Source organism: Lynx rufus, unplaced genomic scaffold (genome assembly GCF_022079265.1).
Source record: "Lynx rufus isolate CCGP_SWC_20201006 ecotype Redwood Valley unplaced genomic scaffold, mLynRuf1.p SCAF_18, whole genome shotgun sequence".
NCBI lineage: Eukaryota > Metazoa > Chordata > Mammalia > Carnivora > Felidae > Lynx > Lynx rufus.
Window position 1 is genome coordinate 9898304 of NW_025814832.1, and position 22282 is coordinate 9920585.

Below are 22282 nucleotides of genomic sequence, written 5' to 3' on the forward strand. Positions count from 1 at the left end.
CCCCAGGTTCTACAGAGTCTCCTGCCAGGAGTGACCACATCCTTTCTGAGCATGGATTTGTTTGTTTGTTTGTTTTCGGTTTATTTATTTAGTTTAATAATCTACAATTATAAATTATAAAGTCCCAATGTGGGACTCAATCCCATGACCCTAAGATCAAGAGTCTCACGCTCCTCCCACTGAGCCAGCCAGGCGCCTCCGCTGCACGGATTTGAACGCACTTGGGCAATGAGGCAGACTCATCAGAAACCTGTAGTCCTACATTGACATTTTTCCAGCCCATTAGCTCAAAGCTGCGGACTCTCCCCGTGCCCAAGGGTCTGGTTGGAGCTCATCCCTGCACCGGTCTTGAGAAGTGAGCGCGACAGCGAGCGCCCAAGGGGCCAGACTGCCACAGCCCAGACCCTGCCTGCCCCAGGCACCATAGTTGGCCTCAGTTTCCTTAGCCCCACATCCACTGAGACCTGGAGCTCCCGGGGAGAAGGTAGGAGAGTGTTTGCTGGAAGGACTCCAGCGGTCCTTTGGGCTGGACTCGGGAGTTGGAAGTGAGGAGATGGGGAAACAAACATCTGTTTACCAGAAATTTAAGAGGCCCGAGGAAGACAGAAGGAGGTCACTCAGGAGAGGGGCAGTTGGGAGTCAAGACGGAACTGAATGCTCCAGGGGCCCCCAAATGCTACTTATGCCCCTGGGGGCGCGGGCTCGGATCAGTTCCCAGGCAGCTGACTCCTCGTCCCCTTCCCCCGGCTGCGCCGTTCCTTGGATGCCCCGAAGGGCGGTGCGCGCGGCCGGGTCCCGTTCCCCCCGGGAGAGCGGCACTGAGCCAGACCCTTCGTGAGAGTGCCCAGAACACGTTCGTAATAAAATTAGGATGAACGCCCTGAAAACTGACGGTGTCGCGTAAGACCTGGGTGTGAAGTCTGCAGGAGCAGACGAATCCAAAGGACAATTTCTGTTTTCTTTCACCAAAATGCCATCGCCGGAGCCCTCCGGGGTCCCCCCAAACGCTGACACCCGCGGCCAGTCTCGGGGCCCGGTCATCACCCCTTTACAAATTAAAACACCAGCAAAAGGAGGCCGAATGCAACTTCTCGCCTTAGGGCGGGGGCGGGGGCGAGGGCGGGGCGGGGGAGGCGAGAAAGCGGAAGCTTAATTTTCTGTTTCCCGCTAAACCACCTCCTCAGTACCCTAGGACAGAGCTCGAGGCTGGTCGGGGCTAGTCGAGCTGGAATCCTGGGGCTGCAGGCCTTTCGAGGAAACACCTGCGGAGCGCGCCGCCAGAGCCTGAGAGGTAGGGGGGAAGGGCTGGAGCGGGGTGGGGGAGGACTGGAGGGAGCGAGGTTGTTCCCGGAACTCCGTCCCTGTTGGCTGGGGGGACCTGCCAGCTTCAAAAAATTAATCAGAATACAGAGAAGCAACAAAAAAGATCCCCCTCTCCCTGCCCCCAAACCCCACGTGTATCCACCAAAAGTAACCAAGGTTGTTGTCCTTGCAGAACTGGGTTCCCAGTTACACAGAATTGGGACTGTTGGTTTGTCCCACTCTCTCCCGCGCGGGGCCCCTCCCCGTGAGGTATCGCCTAGTTCCCCTGGTGTAAAGCGGGCGCCTTGCGGTCAAAATCCTGGTTGCGGACTTGGGAGGTTCCGTCGCATTCTGCCGGAGGGAGGCGCTCTGCAGAGGAGAAACCTTGGCGGGTAAGGCGTCTCCCGCGCTCCTTTGCACAAATCCTGCAAGAGCTGGGCTTCTTTCCCTCGCCAGGTCTGCGCCCGTCTCCCAAGCTCCCCTGCGCTCCTTTCCCGCTCGGGAGCTTTTGCCCTGCAGTCGGTAGCAACTTCCAACGACAGGCGCACAGTGAGAGATCGGGGAGCCGGGAGGCTGGGAACGCCGAGCGAACAGGGGAGGAGCGGGAGGCGCGCAGCGTCACAGCCTAGGTCTTACCACGCTGAGCTTGATAAAATTTCCCACTGTTAAGGAGCACGAAGAACTTTAGAGGTAAGAACCACATCAGTTACCGGGGCTCCTGAAAGTGAAGCCAGCGAGGTTGTGGCCCGGGGACAAGATAGGGTCAGTGTTCATTGTATTACAAGAAGCTGCGTTCCCAGGATGCCTGTAAGCCCCTGGCTTGCAAGGTCAGTCTTCAAACAGTAACGGCGTGGGGCAGGGTAGGAGGACTCCCAGGGCAGTCCACAAAGCCCTGTATCCCCCAACAAGTGGCTAAAAGAACTCCCGTGGATTCTGTCCAGAGAGGCTAAGCTGCAGTGAATGACTCCATTCCCCGTTTGCACATGACTGTCATAGGACGCAGAAGGGACTCCTTGCAGTGGAGTGCCTAAGAGAGGGGGATGCCTAACGGTGCCCCCCGCCCACTGATGGCAGGTCTCAGAGCGAAGCCTCTACAAGGAGATGGCGGTTCTGGCTAATGTTGGCGAGGCTATGGCTGCCTTGAAAAGAGAAACTGGTTCCTCTTCAGTCTGCAGGGAGCAGAGGTGAGAGCTCCTATGGCCAGATGAGCCGCTAAGCATGATAACGTCCTGTGTCAGAAGTGTTCTTGAAAGTGTCACAAGACTCTTCTTTTGTTTAAAGAAGAAGATGAAAAATCACTTTAAAAAATTGGAAGAAAAAAGAAGGGGACACCTGGGTGGCTCAGTCGGTTGAGCATCCGATTTTGGCCCAGGTCATGATCTCATGGTTGGTGGGTTCGAGCCCTGCATCGGGCTCTGTGCTGACAGCTCAGAGCCTGGAGCCTGCTTCAGATTCTGTGTCTCCCTCTCTCTGGTCACGCTCTGTCTCTCTCCCTCTCAAAAATAAATAAACATTTTAAAGAATTTAAAAAAAGAAAATGGACAATCACAAGTTTTAGTACCTTTTGCGAATCAAAGAAGAGTGAAATGTGATGATAGCCTCCTGGTCGGAATACGAAATGCACAGGTGTTTATGCCTACCAGAAAACAGAAATGGGACACCTGGGTGGTTCAGTTGGTTAAGCCAACAACCCTTGATTTCGGCTCGGGTCATGATCCCAGGGTTGTGGAATCCAGCCCTGCAGCTGGCTCAGTGCTGAGCCTGGAACCTGATTGAAATTCTCTCTCTGCCCCTCTCCCCCGTGTGCTTTCTCTCTCTAAAATAAAATAAAACTAAACTTAAAAAAAGAAAGAAAGAAAGAAAGAAAGAAAGAAAGAAAGAAAGAAAGAAAGAAAGAAAACAGTAATCATTTGCAGTATTATTGTCATAGCAACAGGACGTTAAGTTTACAACCATTCATAGTTATGGTATCCCTCAAGGCTAATGCACATGATCACAGGCCAGAGCAACAGTCTCTGAAGACCAGGTGTCTTAAGAGCATTCCTTTGCTAGGGGAAAAAAAAAATCAAGGGGAATTTTATGAAATGGAATACTTCCTGCTTTTATGCACCCGTAATGGAAGGGACAGAATTTTCTCTTATTTTGCTGAGGTAATTTTCACTGGCAATTAGGAGTCCCTGCTGTTTTCCATGCCAAACACTAGATTTCCACTGAGAAGGGAGTTGGCAGGCCTGAAAAGTGTAAATTCACAATTTGCAAGGGAAAGGACAGGGTGGGGTGGTGGTTACTAGCGAATGAATATGGGGCATGCCAAGGTGTCCTTTTGGAGTATGCACGATTTGGGGCTTCAATACCCTAGTCCTATCAAAGGTTTAGTTTCTATGAAAAAATATTAGTAATAACAGGCACATCAATTTCTACTGGTTTTTGAGCTAAGTATATTATAACAAAATATGTTTTACTTTGTTTTCACCATCATTCATACATGTAATTTTTTTAAGTTTATTTACTTATTGGAGAGAAGAGAGAGAGCATGGGGGAGCAGAGAGAGAGAGAGAGAGAGAGAATCCCAAGCAGGCTTTGCGCTTGACAGGGCACTAACTGATCTCACTAACTGAGAGATCTTGATCTGAGCTGAAATCAAGAGTTGGATATTTAACTGACTGAGCCACCCAGGTGCCCCTCAGATATGTAATTTTTAATAGCTTTATTGGGGTGTTGTTGACACGAAATAAACTACACATATATATTTTTAAGTAAAGCTCTACACCCAACGTGGGGCATGAACTCAGACCCCAAGAACAAAAACATGTTCTACTAATTAAGCAGTCTGGTGCCCCTCAACTGCACATATTTAAAGTGTACAAGCTGGGGCACCTGGGTGGTTCAGTCAGTTAAACATCTGACTCTTGATTTCAGCTCAGGTCACGATCTCACAGTTGGTGAGTTCTAGCCCCGTGTCGGGCTCTGGGTGACAGCGTGGAACGTGCTTGGGATTCTCTCTCTCTCTCCCTCCTCCTCTCTCCCTCTCGCCCCCTCTCTCTGCCCCTCCCCCACTGTTATGAACATTCAGCACAGGTCTTTGTATGGAAATATGTTTTCATTTTTCATGGGTAAATACTTAGGTGTGAAATGGCTGAGTCATATGGTAAGTGTGTGAAACTATCAAAGTCTTTTCTAAAATGGTTGTATTTATGTTCCCGCCAGGAGTGTGCGAGAGTTCCCTTTTCTCCATATGCTTGCCGACACCTTGTATGGTTAGTCATTTTAGCTATTCTGATAAGTGAGTAGTGCTATCTCAGTGGAGTTTTATTTGCCATTTCCTAATAACTGATGATGTTGAACAATATTTCATGTACTTATTTGCTCTTCATATATCTTCTTTGGTGAAATATCTGTTCAAATCTTTTATCCATCAAAAAAATTAAAAAAATTTTTTTAATGTTTTTATTTTATTTTTGAGAGAGAGAGACAGAGTGCAAGTCAGGGAGGGGCAGAGAGCGAGGGAAACAGAATGTGAAGCAGGCTCCAAGCTCTGAGCTGTCAATGCAGAGCCTGACACGGGGCTTGAACTATTGGACTGCGAGATCATGACCTGAGCCCAAGTTGGATGCCCAACCGACTGAGCCACTCAGGTGCCCCTAAAAAAATGTTTTTAAATGTTTATTTCTTTTTGAGAGAGAGAGCGAGGGAGGGGTAGAGAGAATCCCAAGCAGGCTCTGCTCTGAGAGCTGCAAGCCCGATACGGGGCTCAAACTTACAAATGGTGAGATCGTGACCTGACCTGAGACCAAGAATTGGATGCTTAACCAACTGAGCTACCCAGGCACCCCATTGTACTTTAAAAAAATTTTTTAATATAATTTATTTTCAAGTTAGCTAACATACAGTATATACAGTGTGCTCTTGGTTTCAGGGGTAGATTCCCGTAATTTGTTACTTATATACAAAACCCAGTGCTCATCCTAACAAGTGCCTATCTCAATGCCCATCATCCATTTTCTCCTCTCCCCCGCCACCCCCATTAATCCTCCATTTGTTCTCTGTATTGGGTTTGCTTCCCTCTGTTTGAAATTATTTTCCCCCTTCCATTCCCCCATGGCCTTCTGTTAAGTTTCTCAAGTTCCACATATGAGTGAAAACATATGATATCTGTCTTTCTCTGACTGACTTACTTCACTTAGCATAATACCCTCCACTCCCATCCACGTTGTTGCATCCATTCTCCATTTTTAAATCGGGTTGTTTTCTTATTATTGCCTTTCAAGAATTCTGTATCTAATCTAGATACAAGTGATCAGATATATCATTTGGAAATATTTTCTTCTGGTCAGGGGCTTGTATTTTCATTCTCTTAACAGGTGTCTTGCAAAAAGGTGTTCTTGAAGTCCAACATATTCATTTTTTCTTTTATGTACTGTACATTTAGTGACATCTCTAAAAAAATGTCTGCCAAGCCCAAGGTAAAAATATTTTCTCCGATGTTGTCCTCCAGAGGTTTTGAGGTCAAGAGACTGAAGACACAAATGGACACTGGCCAGACCATATATGAACACAGAACTCTTGACCCACAATACTGGAGCAACAACCTCCAGAAGCTAAACCACAGCCCATGCAGCAAAAGTGCTCAGGACTTGGTTAACAACTCCCAGATTCCCTGGTGTGTGGCCCCACTCTAACTCAGAAGGAACCAAAGAAAGCTAAACAGGCTTCCAAACCAGTCACATAAGATGTGCCATTTCTAGTAAGCTCACTTCCAGCTTCCCTAGAAAAACAACTTCAAATCAGGGCTTACCCGGGCGAGTGCCTCCCCCCTCCTCTCTCACTATAAAGCTTCCCCAGTCCCCTGCCTGCCTCTGAGTCTCTGCCATCGCAAGTGGCTGACTCCCTTGTCACAGTGCACTCTGAATAAATAGCCTCTCATTATTCCCATTTGGGCAGTCTTCATTTATTTCCACATAGTTTCACGTTTTACATTTAGACCTGTGACACATTTTAAATAAATTTTTTTAAACGGCACCAAATATGAATTGAGGTTCATTTCTGTTGTATGTGGATATCCAACTGTTCCAGTCCTCTTTGTTGAAAAAGTAATTACACTTTCTCCACTCGGCATCTTTGTTGTCCATATATATGTGGGTCTATTTCCAGACCCTTTCTTCCCTGAATCTGTTTGTCTTTATACTGGTTCCACACTGTCTTGTTTACTATAACTGTATTATAAGGCTTGAAATCATTTAATGTTAGTATTTCCATTTTATTCTTCTTTTAGAGAGATTTAAGTTTAAAATATCTTATGTATTTCCAGTGTTCTTTCTTGCTTCGTGTATATTCATTTTCCAACTAGTATCATTTTCCTGCTGCCTGAAGGCTGGCTTTTGCATTTCTTTTTTTTTATTTATTTATTTTTTATTTTTATTTATTTATTTTATTTAAATTTTTTTTCCAACGTTTTTATTTATTTTTGGGACAGAGAGAGACAGAGCATGAACGGGGGAGGGGCAGAGAGAGAGGGAGACACAGAATCGGAAACAGGCTCCAGGCTCCGAGCCATCAGCCCAGAGCCTGACACGGGGCTCGAACTCACGAACCGCGAGATCGTGACCTGGCTGAAGTCGGACGCTTAACCGACTGCGCCACCCAGGCGCCCCGGCTTTTGCATTTCTTACATTGGAGTTCTACTACAAATAAATTCTTTCAGCTTTTATCAGTTTGAGAAAGTTTTTATATCACCTTCTTTTTCGATTAATTTTTAAAATTGAAATGAAACTCATAATAAAAATTAATCATTTATTTTATATTTTCTTAAAAATTTTAATGTTTATTTATTTTTGAGAGACAGAGCATGAGTGGGGGAGGGGCAGAGTGAGAGGGGGACACAGAATCCAAAGCAGGGTCTAGGCTCTGAGCTCTTAGCACAGAGCCCGATGTGGGGCTTGAACTCACAAACTGCGAGATCATGACCTGAGCTGAAGTCAGATGCTTAACCGACTAGGCCACCCAGGTGCCCTAGAATTAATCATTTTAAAGTGAACAAATCAGCAGCATTTAGGACATTCACAGTATTGTACAACTGCCACCTCCGTTGACCTTCAAAATATTTTCATCACACCAAGATAAAACCTCATTGAACGACTATGCACCAGCCCCCTCTTCCTCTAGCACTTGGCAATCAACCCTCTTTCTGTTTCAATGACTTTACCCATTCTGTGTATTTCTCATAAATTAAATTTTACAATATGTGACTGTCTTAGTTCAGGCTGCTATGACAAAAATACCACCGACTGGGTGGCTTAAACAGTGAATATGTATTCATCACAATTCTGGAGGCTAGGAAGTCCAAGATCAAGGTATCGGCTGATCTGGTCTGGTGAGGAAAATTCCTGGTTTGCAGATAACTGCCATGGTGGAGAGAGCAGAGAGAGAGGAAGCAAGCTCTCTTGTACTTCTTCTTATCATGGCACTAGACTCATCATTAGGGTTCCACCCTCATGGCCTAATTACCTCCACAGAGTTCACAGCAGCTAAGACCATCCCCATGGGGATTAGGGTTTCAACATATGAATTCTGGGGGGGATATAAATATAGAGTGACCTTTTGTGTCTTGCTTCTTTCACTTAGGATAATGTTTTCAAGGTTCTCCCATGTTGAAGCATGTGTCAGTACTTAACTCCTTTTTATGGCTGAATACTGTTCTATTGTATGGTTTGTAGCACATTTTGTTTATCCATTCATGTGTTGATGGCCATTTGAGTTGTTTCCACCTTTTGGCCTTTGTGAATAGTTCTGGTATGAACATTTATGACTTATTTGAGCCTAAAGGATTTGCTGGATCGGATGCTAATTCTATGTTTAACTTTTGTTGTTTTTGTTGTTTTAGAGAGAGGGTGAATGGGGGAGGGGCAGAGTGAGATAGATAGATGATAGATAGATGGAAGGAAGGAAGGAAGGAAGGAAGGAAGGAAGGAAGGAAGGATAGATAGATAGATATGTAGAGAATCTTAACCTCGATCCCCTGACCCTGGGATCATGACCTGAGCTGAAATCAAGAGTTGGACACTCAACCAACTGAGCCACGCAGGTGCCTCTACATTTAACTTTTTGAAGACTCTTCAAACTGCTTTTCACAATGACTGCTTCCTTTTTACATTCCAGCAGCAGTGTTATGTGATTCCTGTTTCTCTACCTCCTCACCAATTCTTGTTATTTTCCTTCTATCATCATCATCATCATCATCATCATCATCATCATCACCATCCTGATAGGTGTGAAGTGGTATCTCATTGTGGTTTGGGTTTGTGTGTGCCTAATGACTAATGGTGTTGAGCATCTTTTCATATGCTTATTGGCAATTTGTAAATCTTCTTTGGAGAAACATCTATTCAAGTCCTTTGTCCATTTAAAAAATTGGATTGTTTGTCTTTTTGTTGTTAACTTAATTTTTGAAAAACATTTTCACTGGGTATAGAACTCTAGGTTCATAGTTTGTTTTTCTTTCACTGGTTTAAAGACGTTTATCCATTATCTTGTTTTGTTTCTGAAAAAGAACAAAACAAAACAACAACAACAAAAAATCCTAATGTCATCCTTTGTCCTTCTGTGTGTGTAATGTATCTTTTTCCTCTGGTTGCTTTTAAGATTTTTCTTGTAATCATTGGTTTTGGTCAATTAAATGAAGATGCACTTTGGTATTGTTTTCTTTGTATTTTTAGTGCTTGGAGCTTGTTGAATATTGTGGATCTTGATCTTAATTTTTTACAAGTTACACCAAATTTGGAAAATTTTCAGACATTTTTTCTTTTAAAATGTTTTTCTTATTTTAGAGAGGAGAGTGATCTAGTCCCTGGTACTCTATTCTGTCTGGGAGTGGGAGTCTCATGTGTGTAGTTTGGAGAGTCATAGTTTCATAAGACATAATAAGAAAATCAGTGGCCTCTTATCCTCTACTCTGCCCCCTTTTTCTGCTCTCTAGGCATCCTCTTGCCTCTTTGGCTTTTTTGTTCAGGATTACTTATATATTTCTAAACAACATGCTTATGTTTATACACCTCCCCCCCACCACCTTAAATGCTGTCTGTTTCTGGAGATAATGACCTCCCTCCTCCACATTTCACAATCCCTTTTCTCCCTACATCCTGCCAGTATGATTACGTCATCATTTCCGGTCAGAACAATATTCAGAGTTGATAATATTATGACTGTCATTTTGTTTATAGCTATGCCATGTAATCAGTTACAGGTATGGTTTTTGATACTATTTTTCATTTTGTTCTTAGAGTTCTTGTCTTATATTTGTATTTACATGTTTTCCCAAGTCCCTATTACTAATTCAGCCCCAAACTCTCTACCTCTTCAGCTGACTAACACATGAAGCATCCCATTGGTTGTATAGTGTCCATCCACTGAAGCCTGAAGGCATCTTGTTCCCATTTTGTATAGTGATCCTCTAGGCCTGCCCCACAGCTGTCGTTCTGGGGTCCCATCCAGAGGATTGTGTTGGCTTCTTTTTTTTTAATTTAAATTTTAGTTAGTCAGCATACAGTGCAATATTGGTTTCAGGGGTAGAATTCATCACTTACATACAACATGCAGTACTCATCACAGGTGCCCTGCTTAATCTCCATCACCCATCTAGCCCATCTCCTACTCATCTGCTTCCATCAACCCTCAGTTTGTTCTCTACAGTTAAGGGTCTCTTGTGGTTTGTTTCTCTCTCTTCTCTTCCCCTCCTTCCCATATGTTCTTCTGTTTTTTCCTTAAATTCCACATCTGAGGGAAATCATAGGTATTTGTCTTTCAGTGATTGACTTATTTCACTTAGCGTAATACATTCTAGCTCCATCTACGACATTGCAAATGGCAGGAGTTCATTCTTTTTGATGGCTGAGTAATATTCCATTACATATATGTATACATATACATATATATTTAAATTTTTTTTACTGTTTATTCATTTTTTTGATAGAGACAGAGAGTGAGTGGGGGAGGGGAAGAGAGAGAGGGAGACAGAATCTGAAGCAAGCTCCAGGCTCTGAACTAACAGCACAGAGCCTGACATGGGGCTTGAACTCATGGACCATGAGATCATGACCTGAGCTGAAGTTGGACACAACCGACTGAGCCACCCAGGCGCCCCTATATATATATCTTCTTAATCTGTTCATCAGCTGATGGACATTTGGGCTCTCTCCATAGTTTGGCTATTGTTGATCATATTGCTACAAACATTGGGGTGCATGTAGCCCTTCAAATCTGTATTTTTGTATCCTTTGGGTAAATACCTAATAGTGCAATTGCTGGATCATAGGGTAGTTCTATATTTAGTTTCTTGAGGAAACTCCCTACTGTTCTCCAGTGTGGCTGCACTAGTTTGCATTGCTACCAACAGTGCAAGAGGGTTCCCCTTTCTCCACATCCTCACCAACACCTGTTGTATCTTGTTAATTTTAGTCATTCTGACAGGAGTGAGTTGCTATCTCATCATGGTTTTGATTTGTATTTCCCTGATGATGTTTCCCTGATGATGAGTGATGTTGAGCATCTTTTCATGTGTCTGTTAGCCATCTGTGTGTCTTCTTTGGAAAAAGGTCTATTCATGTCTTCTGCCCATTTCTTAACTGGGGTTGTTTGTATTTTGGGGGTTGGGTTTGATAAGTTCTTTACAGATTTTGAGTACTAACCGTTTATCAGGTATGTCATTTGTAAATTTCTTATCCCATTTGGTAGGCTGCCTTTTAGTTTTGTTGATTGTTTCCTTCGCTGTGCAGAAGCTTTTTATCTTGGTGAAATCCTGATAGTTCATGTTTGGTTTTGTTGCCCTTATCTCCAGCAATGTGTCTAGTAAGAAGATGCTACAGTTGTGGTCAAAGACGTTGCTGCCTGTGTTCTCCTCTAGAATTTTTATGTTTTCCTGTTTCACATTTAGGACTTTCATCCATTTTTAATTTATTTTTGTTTATGGTGTAAGAAGTTTCATTCTACTGCATTCTGCCATCCAATTTTCCCAGCACCATTTGTTGAAGAGATTGTCTTTGTCTTTTTTTTCCATTGGATATTCTTTCCTGCTTTCTCGAAGGTGAGTTGACCATATAGTTGTGGGTTCATTTCTGGGTTTTCTATTCTGTTCCATTAATCTATGTGTCTGTTTTTGTGCCAGTACCATACTGTCTTGATGACTATAGCTTTGCAGTACAGCTTGAAATCCAGAATTGTGATACCTCCAGCTTTAATTTTCTTTTTCAGGATTGCTTTGGCTATTTGGGGTCTTTTGTGGTTCCATACAAATTTTAGGACTTTTTGTTCTAGCTCTATGAAAAATGCTGTTGGTATTTGGATAGGGACTACATTAAATGTGTAGATTACTTTGGGTAGTATAGACATTTTCACAATGTTTGTTCTTCCAATCCATGAGCATGGATTACTTTTCCATTTCTTTGTGTCCCCTTCAAATTCTTTCATTAGTGTTCTATAGTTTTCAGAGTATGGATTGTGTTTTCTTCTCTCTCTTGGGTTCTGTCTTTGGTTTCCTGCAACCTGTTTTTAAGGAAGGAAGCTGGATGAGGAGATAGCAGGACATCTTGGTTCACAAAGAACTGTCTCTTGATGGAGACCTGTGTAATTATGTGTGAGTTGGTCTAGTCACTCCTTCTTTTTACTCAACTGCTACCAAAGAGTTAAAGATAAGCAGCTGCAGAAATGTTCATCCCTCACACTGCTCTTCCATCATGAGGTGTGGTTGTCAAGATGGTGTGTACACACTTTCACTCAGCTTTACCTCTTCTGAGATTCCCTGTTGTCACTTAAAGTTTAGGAAATGCCAAAAGCCCACCTCAACCTGCCAGCTGGGTTGATCCAAACAGTCAATAATTTGTCCGTTTCTAATAAATTATGTACGTGTGTGTATATGTATATACTTACATATATGTATATACTTACACATATGTATATACTTACATATGTATATACTTATATATGTATATGTATATACTTACATATATGTAAAACTTACATATATATATGTAAGTTTTCATGAGATGAGAACTTCTTGAACGAGGGAAAGCTTAAAGATCTGTTCCATAGCAACAATCCAAGAATAGCCCAGTCTCAGTGAGAGGAGAAGGAGCACCGAGAAAATCAATACACATCAGCACACCCCGGGGACACCACTTACAGTGAAAACTTTCTGGTTGCATTGCAGCCCCCATCCTCATGTATCTTTGCACAATTTCTACTTTTCTGCAGGTGATCTGGGAGACTTTGCCACTCAGAGATTATGGCACAAACAGTTACTAAAATCACAGCATCAAAATAGGCTCTTGATCATTTCTCAGTGACAGTGGGCTTCCAGTAGACTTAGCTCCTCCCCTTGGCCTCTGCACTTATTTCATGCACGAAAGTGGCTTCAAACTCTGTGTGCATAAATGAAGTGACCAACTTCAGAAGAGCGGCCTCAAAGTGTCAGTTTTCCCACCTCCCCTATGCTTGTCCTCTTCTAATCGTTCTGTCTTCCTGTTTCTTATATTTCAGGGTAGGAAAAGGACCTGTGCTGAGAAGATGAGTCTCAAGGTTGATTTGGAAACAAACTTTGCCGAATGTGTCTTAAATGCAGGAAAGATCATCCTTGGGGATACACAAAGGAAAGAAATGAATCCTGAATTGCGGAAAAAACAGAGGGAAAACATCTTGAAAGCAATATGTGCTCTGCTGAATTCTGGTGGCGGAGTAGTCAAGGCTGAGATTGAGAACAAAGACTACAATTATGAAATCCATGGAGTAGGCCTGACGATGCCTTCAATTTTTAAAGACTATTTAGATGAGATGCAGCAGGGAGAACTCTTTTTGATTTTTGTGAGATCCTGGAACGCAGATGCCTCTGGTGTACGAATCGCTACCTTGTGCTCCAATTTGTACTATAGATACAGAGCATCTACTGATGTCATGGATTCTAAGGAAGCATTGGCATTCCTCAAAGGGAAAACTCAGACTCTTAGGAATACTGATTCCAGTTCATTAAGTCCACACAAAGTTCAGGTTGGTGTGCGAAACGAGTATAACATAAGGGCCTCAGCTGCTGCTGTATTCGCTAGAACTCAGCTTCAGTACCTAGAAAAGCTCAACTTTACTAATTCCCTCCACGTTGAATTTAAAATGTTCTCAACAGAGGAGTCACAGTGCTTTCACGAGAGTCTCCCCAGTTGTGTTTCTGCATTTGCAAACACTGAAGGAGGGTATATATTTTTTGGTGTGCATGATGAGACCCATGAAGTCATTGGATGTGAAAAGGAGAAAATAGATTTTGACATGTTGAAGGCTTGTATTGATTTCTGTATTAGGAATCTCCCTGTCCATCATTTCTGTACACAGAAGCATGAGATAAAATATGCTGTCAAATTCCTTGAAGTACACAATCAGGGGACCCTCCATGGATATGTCTGTGCAGTCAAGGTGGAACAATTTTGCTGTGCAGTGTTTTCTGAGATGCCCAGTTCCTGGCAGGTGAAGGACAATTGTGTGAAACAGCTGGACACGAAGCAATGGATAGCTTGGATGATGGAAGCCGACCCAGGTCAGGGAGCAGAATCCACAATGATTATAATGTTCATTTGGGGGGGACAGAAGGGGAGAGGTGAGGAGGGAGGAACTAGGGTATTATTTCAAGATCTAGGCAAAGAAAAGCACTGTCTTAATTGCACATGCCTGATTTGTGATTTCCGATAGATACAGTTGGTAGGTCACTGCACTTCACTCCCTCTGCCTATCTTGAATACCCTGCATTCAGCAAAAAGATGTTGCCCTGGGCTAATAGACCTACTAGAGGTTGGTGCAGGGGGCTGTCTGACCTAGTAATTTTTATTTTCACTCCCTTTCTTGTGTTCATTTTGAAGTCTCTTCTTTACCTTTCTGAATATGAACTCCTTTAATTATTCAGGAAATTCTTTTTCACGTGCACATATGTGTCATCTTTAACCCAACCATCACTTTTCCCTGCCTTTCCGTTCTTGGTCCCTGGAATAAATATTCTCCCTTTCTCATCGCCCCTCTTCCATTCTGAACCCAAACACAACTAGTCCGTGGCTAGCTCTCTCCTTTCCTACTTTTCCTTTTCAAAGTGAACATGTGCTACTCACCAAGAATGATAAGCCAGAGTAGTATTGGTGATGTACATCCCACTTGGAAAAAGAAAGTCCAAGATGAAATGAGACAAAATAAATTAATGGTAACATCTTCAAAAGTCCACAAAAATAACATTTCAGAGTCTTCTCAGAAATATGTATCCATTGAACTTTATTCCTTCTTTTTAAAAAATTTTTATTTATTTATTTTGAGAGGGATAGAGAGAGCACATGAACGGGGGAGAGAGGTGAGGTGGGGGGAGAGAGAGAGAGAGAGAGAGAGAGACAGAGAATCTCAAGCAGGCTCCATGCTCAGTGTGAAGCCTAATGTGGGGCTCAATCTCATGACCATGAGATCATGGCCTGAGTCGAAATCAAGAGTTGGATGCTTAACCAGCTGAGTCACCCAGCACCCCAAACCTTATATACTTTCTAATTGTATTTTTAAAATGTAAGCATTCTAAAAAATAAAACATGAGTTTCAATAGAATACAATTAAATGAAAACTATTGCTCCATGTAGTACCTCACCCTGCCCAAGATATCAATAAACTTTCTTGAGTTGACTCAGAATGTATACACAAGGATCTGTGGGCCAAGGCTTTGGGTTCTAAGACAAAGTGAAAGACTACAACACAGCTTAGCTATAATTTGGAGTCTGCATTTTTGCATATTGAACTGTTACTTCTTCCTAAGATCTTTCCAGATTTTCTGAGATGGTCCTTGCATTGAGTTTGTCATCCACTACGCCCCGCAGCAGGACTGTGTGCACTCATAAGAATTTTGAATGTCTGGAAGCACAGCAAAAACGTTACTTTCCAGGTAATTCATGTCTGGTTGCTTTGGAACATGTTGGTTGTTCATTCATATGAAAAAAACCCTGGACTCCTATTTATATTATAGAAAAAAAATCAATTCCAGAAGGTTTAAGGACTTAAATGTCAGAAACAAACCCTTGAAACTTTAGTAGATGTACACAAATAATTTTGCATCATTGAGGTAGGACAGGATTTCCTACACTAGACCTAAAAATATTAACCTTAAACAAGAAGATTGATAAATTTCACCACACTAAAATTAAGAACTTATGTTACTCAAAAGATACCTTAAAGAGAGTGAAAGAATCCATGACAAACTTGAAGAAGATTATGAAATCCATGCAGTTGACAAAGGACTGGTATCAAGAATATATAAAGAATTTGCAAAACTTGTTAAAAGCACAAACCACCTCGTAGACAAATACACAGTAGCTATAAAGATGTATTTCTCCAAAAAGGAAACACACATGTCCAATAAACTTAGGAAGGGCTGTTCAAGCTATCGGGATGAGTTTGAAACGCACTTCAAAACCACAAGTAGATACCATCCTACACTATTTAATTGAAATAACAGATGTTGGAGACGTTCTGGGTAATCAGAATCTTTTTTTTTAGCGAGATACAGAAAGAACGTGAGGGAGGAGAAGAGCAAAGGGAGAGAGAGAATCCCAAGCAGGCTCCATGCTCAGCACGTAGCCCAATGCGGGGCTCAGTCCCACCACCCTGGGATCATGACCCAAGCAGAAATCAAGAGTTGGATGCTCAACCAATTGAGACACTCCAGCGCCCCTAATCAGAATTTTTGTACATTGCTGCTATGAATTAAATTGGGTTAATCCCTTTAGACTAAATTGGTCATTTGGATATTATACCAGTCAGTAACTTTTTCTAGTTTCTAGGGAAGCATGTGTACATATGCATCAAGAGATGTCTAAAATTGGAGAGATCCCCGTGACTGCTCTAGGTTACTATTCGTATTGTAGTATATTCACCTAGTGGAATACTATTCAGCAGTGAAAATGAATGTACTACAAATATATGCAAGCATAAGGCTGAATCTGAGTGACATAAGTATGTCTTGTCATGACTTTACTCATAGATTTACCCAATTCTTTTATTGATTGTGTAGTGTTTCGTAGTATTCCTAAACATAGATGTTACTAATTTTAGCTGCTTTTATTGTAAAATATACTCTACGTACAGAAAGTACGTTGGGTGTAGAGATTACTTAACTAAATTTAAACTTTAAAAAAGAATAATTAGTATGCAGCAAAACCTGTGTAACCACCACCTAGGTCAAAAAATAGAACTTTGCAAACTACCCTGCTACCACTTCTTTAACCAGTCCTTTCTTTGGTGGAATTTTATATGACACCTAATTTTTTTCTATTTTCAACAATGCTACAATATACATTTTTCTAAAAATGCCTTGAGGTGTTCCTTAAAGATAAATTCCAAGTAGTAACAATTGCTGGTACCCTTCGGTGAACGTTGCCAAATCGTAATTCAAAACATAGACCAGAATCCACCAAATGGTATTATCATGGCATTTCTCTTCTAGAAGAAGCTTGGAATCATTTTGTTCCACCTAAAGAAAAGGACACGTGGAGATTATTTTGATGGCAACCACATGAAATTGATAAATGACTTTGGGAAGAATTATCATTTTTACAACAGTGAATTTCCTCATAGGTGAACATGGGATGTTTGGCCATTTATTAAAGTCTTCTTTTACTATATTTCATCAAACCCAAGGAAACAATATTGTATTATTATTTTATTTACCACGAATAAAGAAAATATTGCCAATTAAATTAGAAGATGTATCTTGATTTCAGAGATATTAAAGTACACTTATAATCAGTGAAATAGGTTACATCTCTTGATTGTTTCGGTTTTATCTGTATTGTTGCTATATATGTCAAATTTTATTCCTAGAATGATAAGTCAGCCAGAGAAAGACAAATACCATATGACTTCACTCCTATGTGGAATTTAAGCAAGAAAGCAAACAAAGAAAAAAAAAAGAGGCAAACCAAAAAACAGACTCTTAACTATAGAGAACAAACTGGTGACTATGAGAGGGGAGGGGTGGGGGATGGGTGGAATAGGTGATGGGCGTTAAGAGTCACTTATCATGATGAGCATTGAGTAATGTATAGAATTGCGAAATCACTGTATTGCACACCCGAAACTAGTGTAATACTATATTCTAACCACCCTAGAATTAAAAAGTTTAAATTTATTACTAGAAGGAGATCCTTATATGATAATAATTTCTGATTGTGAATTGCTGGCATTTAGGAAAGCTCTTAGCTTTAAAATATACTTTATACCATTTCCAAACATTTTACTTAATAATCGTATTAATGTAAAACCAAAGGTAGTTTTGAACTAACCTTTCCTATGTTTATATGTTATTCCTTTACTTAGTTGAAATCGTTGCTCAATAATTTGTAAATGATGTTAAATTAAAATAGGAGGAGGAGGAGCCCTTAGTTTAGTCCATTGTATAGAAAATAACTTTAGTATTTGTCTGACCCCAGACCAATGGTACTGGTGTGTCCAGATTACTTCCTGGATACTTGATGTACCACAGGTATCTTAAACTGAACATTTCCAAAATCAGTCTTCCATGCTGACAATCTTCTACTTGTTCTGTATATTCTGAATATTAATCTGTATGAAGTATTCTTTTTCTGCCATTTCTTCCACATTGTGTCTATGAATTGGAGAGTCCATACTCCATCCAGCCAATCACAGAAATCTGGATTCATGCTTGTGTCTTCCATCTACCCTGAATTTAAAATTTAAATTTTGTGTTTATTTTTTTCCTGGGGAGAAGGTTCATAGATTTTGTTAGAGTTCCGATTTGGGCTTGTGATGCCAAAAGTTTCAAGAACCCTTTTTATACATATAAAACACCTAAATCTCTTTAAAAAAATACTTATAAAAATTAATTTTTAAAATTTACATATATAAAATGGGCTTTTTTCTTAAAGAATTCTAAAGGTTTTTAAAGGTATAGATTCATGTAACCACCACCAGAGTAAAGACACAGAATAGTTCCATCACCCAAAAAAGGCCCCTTCATTCTGCCCCTTTGTGGTCAAAATTCTCCAATCCCTAACCCTTAGCAGCCGTTGATCTATTTTTCATCCCTATAATTTTGCCTTTCACAAAATGTCATGTAGGACACCTCATATAGTTTATAACCGATGATAGGTGTTTCTTCCTGATTTATGGAGACATAATTGGCATATAACATCATCTATATAAGGTGTACAGCATGGGTTTTTCCCCCTATTTTTAAAAAAATCTTTCATTTTTTAAAGTAATCTCTACACCCCACACGGGGCTCAAACTCACACTCCCAAGATCAAGAGTTGCATGCTCCACCACCTGAGCCAGCTGGGAGCCCCCAAAATGATTTTTTTTCAAACCTGTACATATTACACAATGATGACCACAATAAAGTTAACTAACATACCCATCACTTCACATAATTACCATACGTGTGTGTGTGTGTGTGTGTTGAGAACATTTACGTTCTCTCTTAGCAACTTTCACATATATCACACAGTATTGTTAACCCTAGTCAGCGTTGCCAGGTGCTAAGATGGCACCATAAGGCCTTTTTCTCCATCCTCATTTCCTCCTTTGTGCCTTTCACTTTAGACATCACAACACAAACTTCTTGGAGGTGCTTGCATGAGTTTCTTGTCTTGTGCTTTACTCATGGGTCCCCTGTTGCCTATCTCTCCATTCTCGCATCCTTCAGAGGGCTAACTCACAGCCATCCCTTAAGCAGCTCCGGTGTCTCCTTCTTCAGAAAGACTTTCACATTTTCTTTTTTCCTGAGGGCTCCCTCTCCTTGGTGATTGCATAATGCTCTGTGCACTTCTTGCCCATTGCATTTACCACGTTGTATAATTATTGTTTGTCTCTGTTATGCCAGTCACTTATCATCTCCATTGGACTGGGAATTGCTTTATTTCCTATCACTAATGCATCCTTATGCTGACACGTGGTTGGGCCCAAATGTGGATTGAATCTATTACGGATAATGATGATTCTAGCTTGTTTGCAGATTCTCGAATTTATTCCAATTCTTTTCCTGTTTAGTATTACCAGACAGAATGGTGTATACACCAGAAAGCGTCTACAAGGAGCTGTTCTCAACACATAAAGGACTCAAAAACTTAATAAATAAGGAAATGCGCTCTTTCTCTCAAGGAATATTGATATTCTCTCGAAGCTGGGCTGTGGACGTGGGTCTGCAAGAGAAGCAGGGAGTCATCTGCGATGCTCTTCTGCTTTCCCAGAACAACACCCCACGCCTCTACACTATCCTCAGCGAGTGGGACCCAAGCTGGAAGGGCTACTCTAGGAAAGTCGCCCGCGTCTTAAAACAGACGCTGGTGAACACAGGTGGCTACACTGGGAAATTGTGTGTCACTCCCTTGATCTTCCTACTGAATCCTGATAATACAGCAACGACTCTTCATGATTTGGATTTGCAAATTTACCCCAACTCCTATAACCTTAGGACCACCCAGCACATGGAAGCTCTGTTACGGTCCCTTGTGATAGTCTTGCTTGGATTCCGATCTTTCTTAAGTGAAGAGCTGGGCTCTGAGGTTTTCAGCCTCCTCACAGATAAACAGTATGAGTTGCTTTCAAAGAACATTCGCATGACTAGAGAACTGTTTGTTCATGGCTTACCTGGATCAGGGAAGACCATCCTGGCTCTTAGGATAACGGAGAAGATCAGGAATGTGTTTCACTGTCAACCAGATGATATTCTTTACATCTGTGAAAATCAGCCTCTGAAGAATTTTGTGAGGTATGCAGCCTAACTATAATGATTTTTTAAAAATAATTTTGGTTCGTGTGGTTTTAAGTTCGCATATGAAAAGTCATATTGTAATGACTAGGTCCAGATGTGTTTAAGAGTATAATTGGCTTCCTTTGTTTGAGTGGGGTAACTTGACTGTGTTTCTCTACATTTTCAGCCAGAGACATGTCTGCCAGGCAGTGACCCGGAAAACCTTCATGAAAAATGACTTCCAAAAGATTAAGCACATCATCATCGATGAAGCTCAGAATTTTCGCACTGAGGATGGAGACTGGTATGAGAAGGCAAAAGCCATCACTCAGAGAAAAAAGGATTGCCCAGGAATTCTCTGGATCTTTCTAGACTACTTTCAGACTACCCACTTGAGCTGCAGTGGCCTCCCTGCTCTCACAGCCCAGTATCCAAGAGAAGAGCTCACCAGAGTGATCCGTAATGCAGATCCAATAGCCAAATACCTACAAGAAGTAATGCAGGAGGTCAGAGAAAATCCTCCATGTAACATCCCGCCTGCGTCCCTGGAGATGGTTCATAAAGCTGAATGGGCTCAGGGTATTCCGGGCTACGTGGAGATTATGGAGTACTTGGACATGGAAGATATGGTGTTCCAAGTAGCAAAGAAATGCCACTTTCTCTTTAGGAATGGTTATTCTCCCAAGGACATTGCTGTGCTTTTCAGCAAAGCAAGTGAAGTGGAAATATATAAAGATAAGCTTCTAAGAGCAATGAGGAAAAGAAATACATCTCAGCTCGATGGGGAATCTGATCTTTTAGTACAGATCCAAGATGCATCGGATATCATGGCCAATCACATCGTGTTGGACAGTGTCCGTCGATTTTCAGGCCTGGAAAGAAACATCGTGTTTGGGTTCAACCTAACAGCTGAGCCAGATATTTTCCATAATCTTCTGCTCTGTCTGGCTTCCAGGGCAAAGAAACATCTCTATATTCTGAAGGTTCCTATTTGACAGGAAGATCCCAGGCTAAGAAACAATTAGGTAGCTCTCATCTCTAGTTAACCATGAAACTATTTGATCTAAACATTGAATTATCGAGTATTTTATGAGCACTCACTCTGAGCCATGTACTCTCCTAGGTGCTGGGGATCAGGGGTAGGGTATCAAACTAGGCAGACAAGATTTCTTCTTTAGGGCAGAGGTAAATCACAGACAAGTAAACAAATACAAGTACAAGACATTTCAGATAGGGGCACCTGGTTGGCTCAGTCAGTTAAGTCTCCAACTGTTGATTTTGGCTCAGGTCATGTTGTCATGGTTTGTGATATGGAGCCCTCCTGTCAGGCTCCATGATGACAGCACAGAGCCTGCTTGGGATTCTCTCTCTCCCTCTCTCTGCCTCTACCTCATGTTCGCTCTCCCCCACTTCTCTCTTTCAAAATAAATAAATAAATATAAAAAAAGAAATTTCAGATAGTAATTAGGGTCATCAGAATAGTAATTAGAGGGCCCTGAGATGCAGACATGGTGTGTGTGTGTGTGTGTGTGTGTGTGTGTGTGTGTGTGAACACGTAGGCAGGTATAGAGGGAAGAGCTGGTTATTCATGGTGGCTGAGGAAGCACTCAATGAGGGAAGGAGTCACAGGAATATCTTTGAGCCATATGCGCCAGGCAGACTCAGATATTGTGACTTTTAAAAAAATATTTTCACTATTTTCAATACAGCAATGGTGCAGAAATGCTTGATATCATGTACTGGGAGAGTATGAAGGACACAGAGAGGTCATGTGTCTGGCCTTTTATGGGCCAGGAATGGTTGTGGAATATTTCAAAATATAAGATCAGAAAGTACAAACTGCAATTTTTTAGAAACCACATTACATGATTCTTTTCCATTAAGTTTTTTTTAATGTTTATTTATTTTTGAGAGAGAGAGAGAGCACAGGCTAGGGGCAGAGAGAGAGAGCGACACACAGCATCTGAAGCAGGCTCCATGGTCTGAACTGCCAGCACAGAGCCCAATGCAGGGCTTGAACTAGTGAACTGTGAGATTGTGACCTGAGCTGAGGTCCACTGCTTAACTGGCTGAGCCAACCAGGCATCCCTATGCCTTTCCATTTTTATTCTGTTAGTGATGGTAGTAATGCTGATCACTATCTTTGAAAACATTTTGTGTGCCTTTTGGTTATTTGGGATCTTGAGTCCTTAGCTCTGCTTTAATATTATTCCTGTGGAGAAA

The 22282-nt window shown here is 41.6% G+C and overlaps 1 protein-coding gene across 6 annotated transcripts; it reads left to right on the forward strand.

The window, feature by feature from the left end:
* The first annotated feature begins 1182 nt into the window (after positions 1 to 1182).
* On the forward strand, positions 1183 to 22013 carry LOC124513080 (schlafen family member 5-like). 6 transcript variants are annotated; one of them, XM_047080830.1, is made up of 7 exons: positions 1183 to 1291; positions 1496 to 1694; positions 2377 to 2486; positions 12829 to 13867; positions 15110 to 15235; positions 19357 to 20077; positions 20247 to 22013. In XM_047080830.1, the coding sequence occupies exons 4-7, from the start codon at positions 12856 to 12858 to the stop codon at positions 21052 to 21054; spliced, it is 2667 nt and encodes an 888-aa protein (XP_046936786.1). In that variant the 5' UTR covers positions 1183 to 1291; positions 1496 to 1694; positions 2377 to 2486; positions 12829 to 12855; the 3' UTR covers positions 21055 to 22013. The 6 variants fall into 6 exon arrangements, with proteins under 6 accessions (XP_046936786.1, XP_046936787.1, XP_046936785.1 ...); XM_047080831.1 differs by lacking the exon at positions 2377 to 2486; XM_047080829.1 differs by lacking the exons at positions 1496 to 1694; positions 2377 to 2486.
* The last annotated feature ends 269 nt before the right edge of the window (positions 22014 to 22282 follow it).

Coding starts and splice junctions, on each gene's coding strand:
- LOC124513080 (XM_047080830.1), top strand. CDS start 12,856: ATGAGTCTCAAGGTTGATTTGGAAACAAACTTTGCCGAATGTGTCTTA. Junction 13,868..15,109: donor GATGATGGAAGCCGACCCAG/GTCAGGGAGCAG, acceptor CTTCTTCCTAAG/ATCTTTCCAGATTTTCTGAG. Junction 20,078..20,246: donor CCTCTGAAGAATTTTGTGAG/GTATGCAGCCTA, acceptor CTACATTTTCAG/CCAGAGACATGTCTGCCAGG.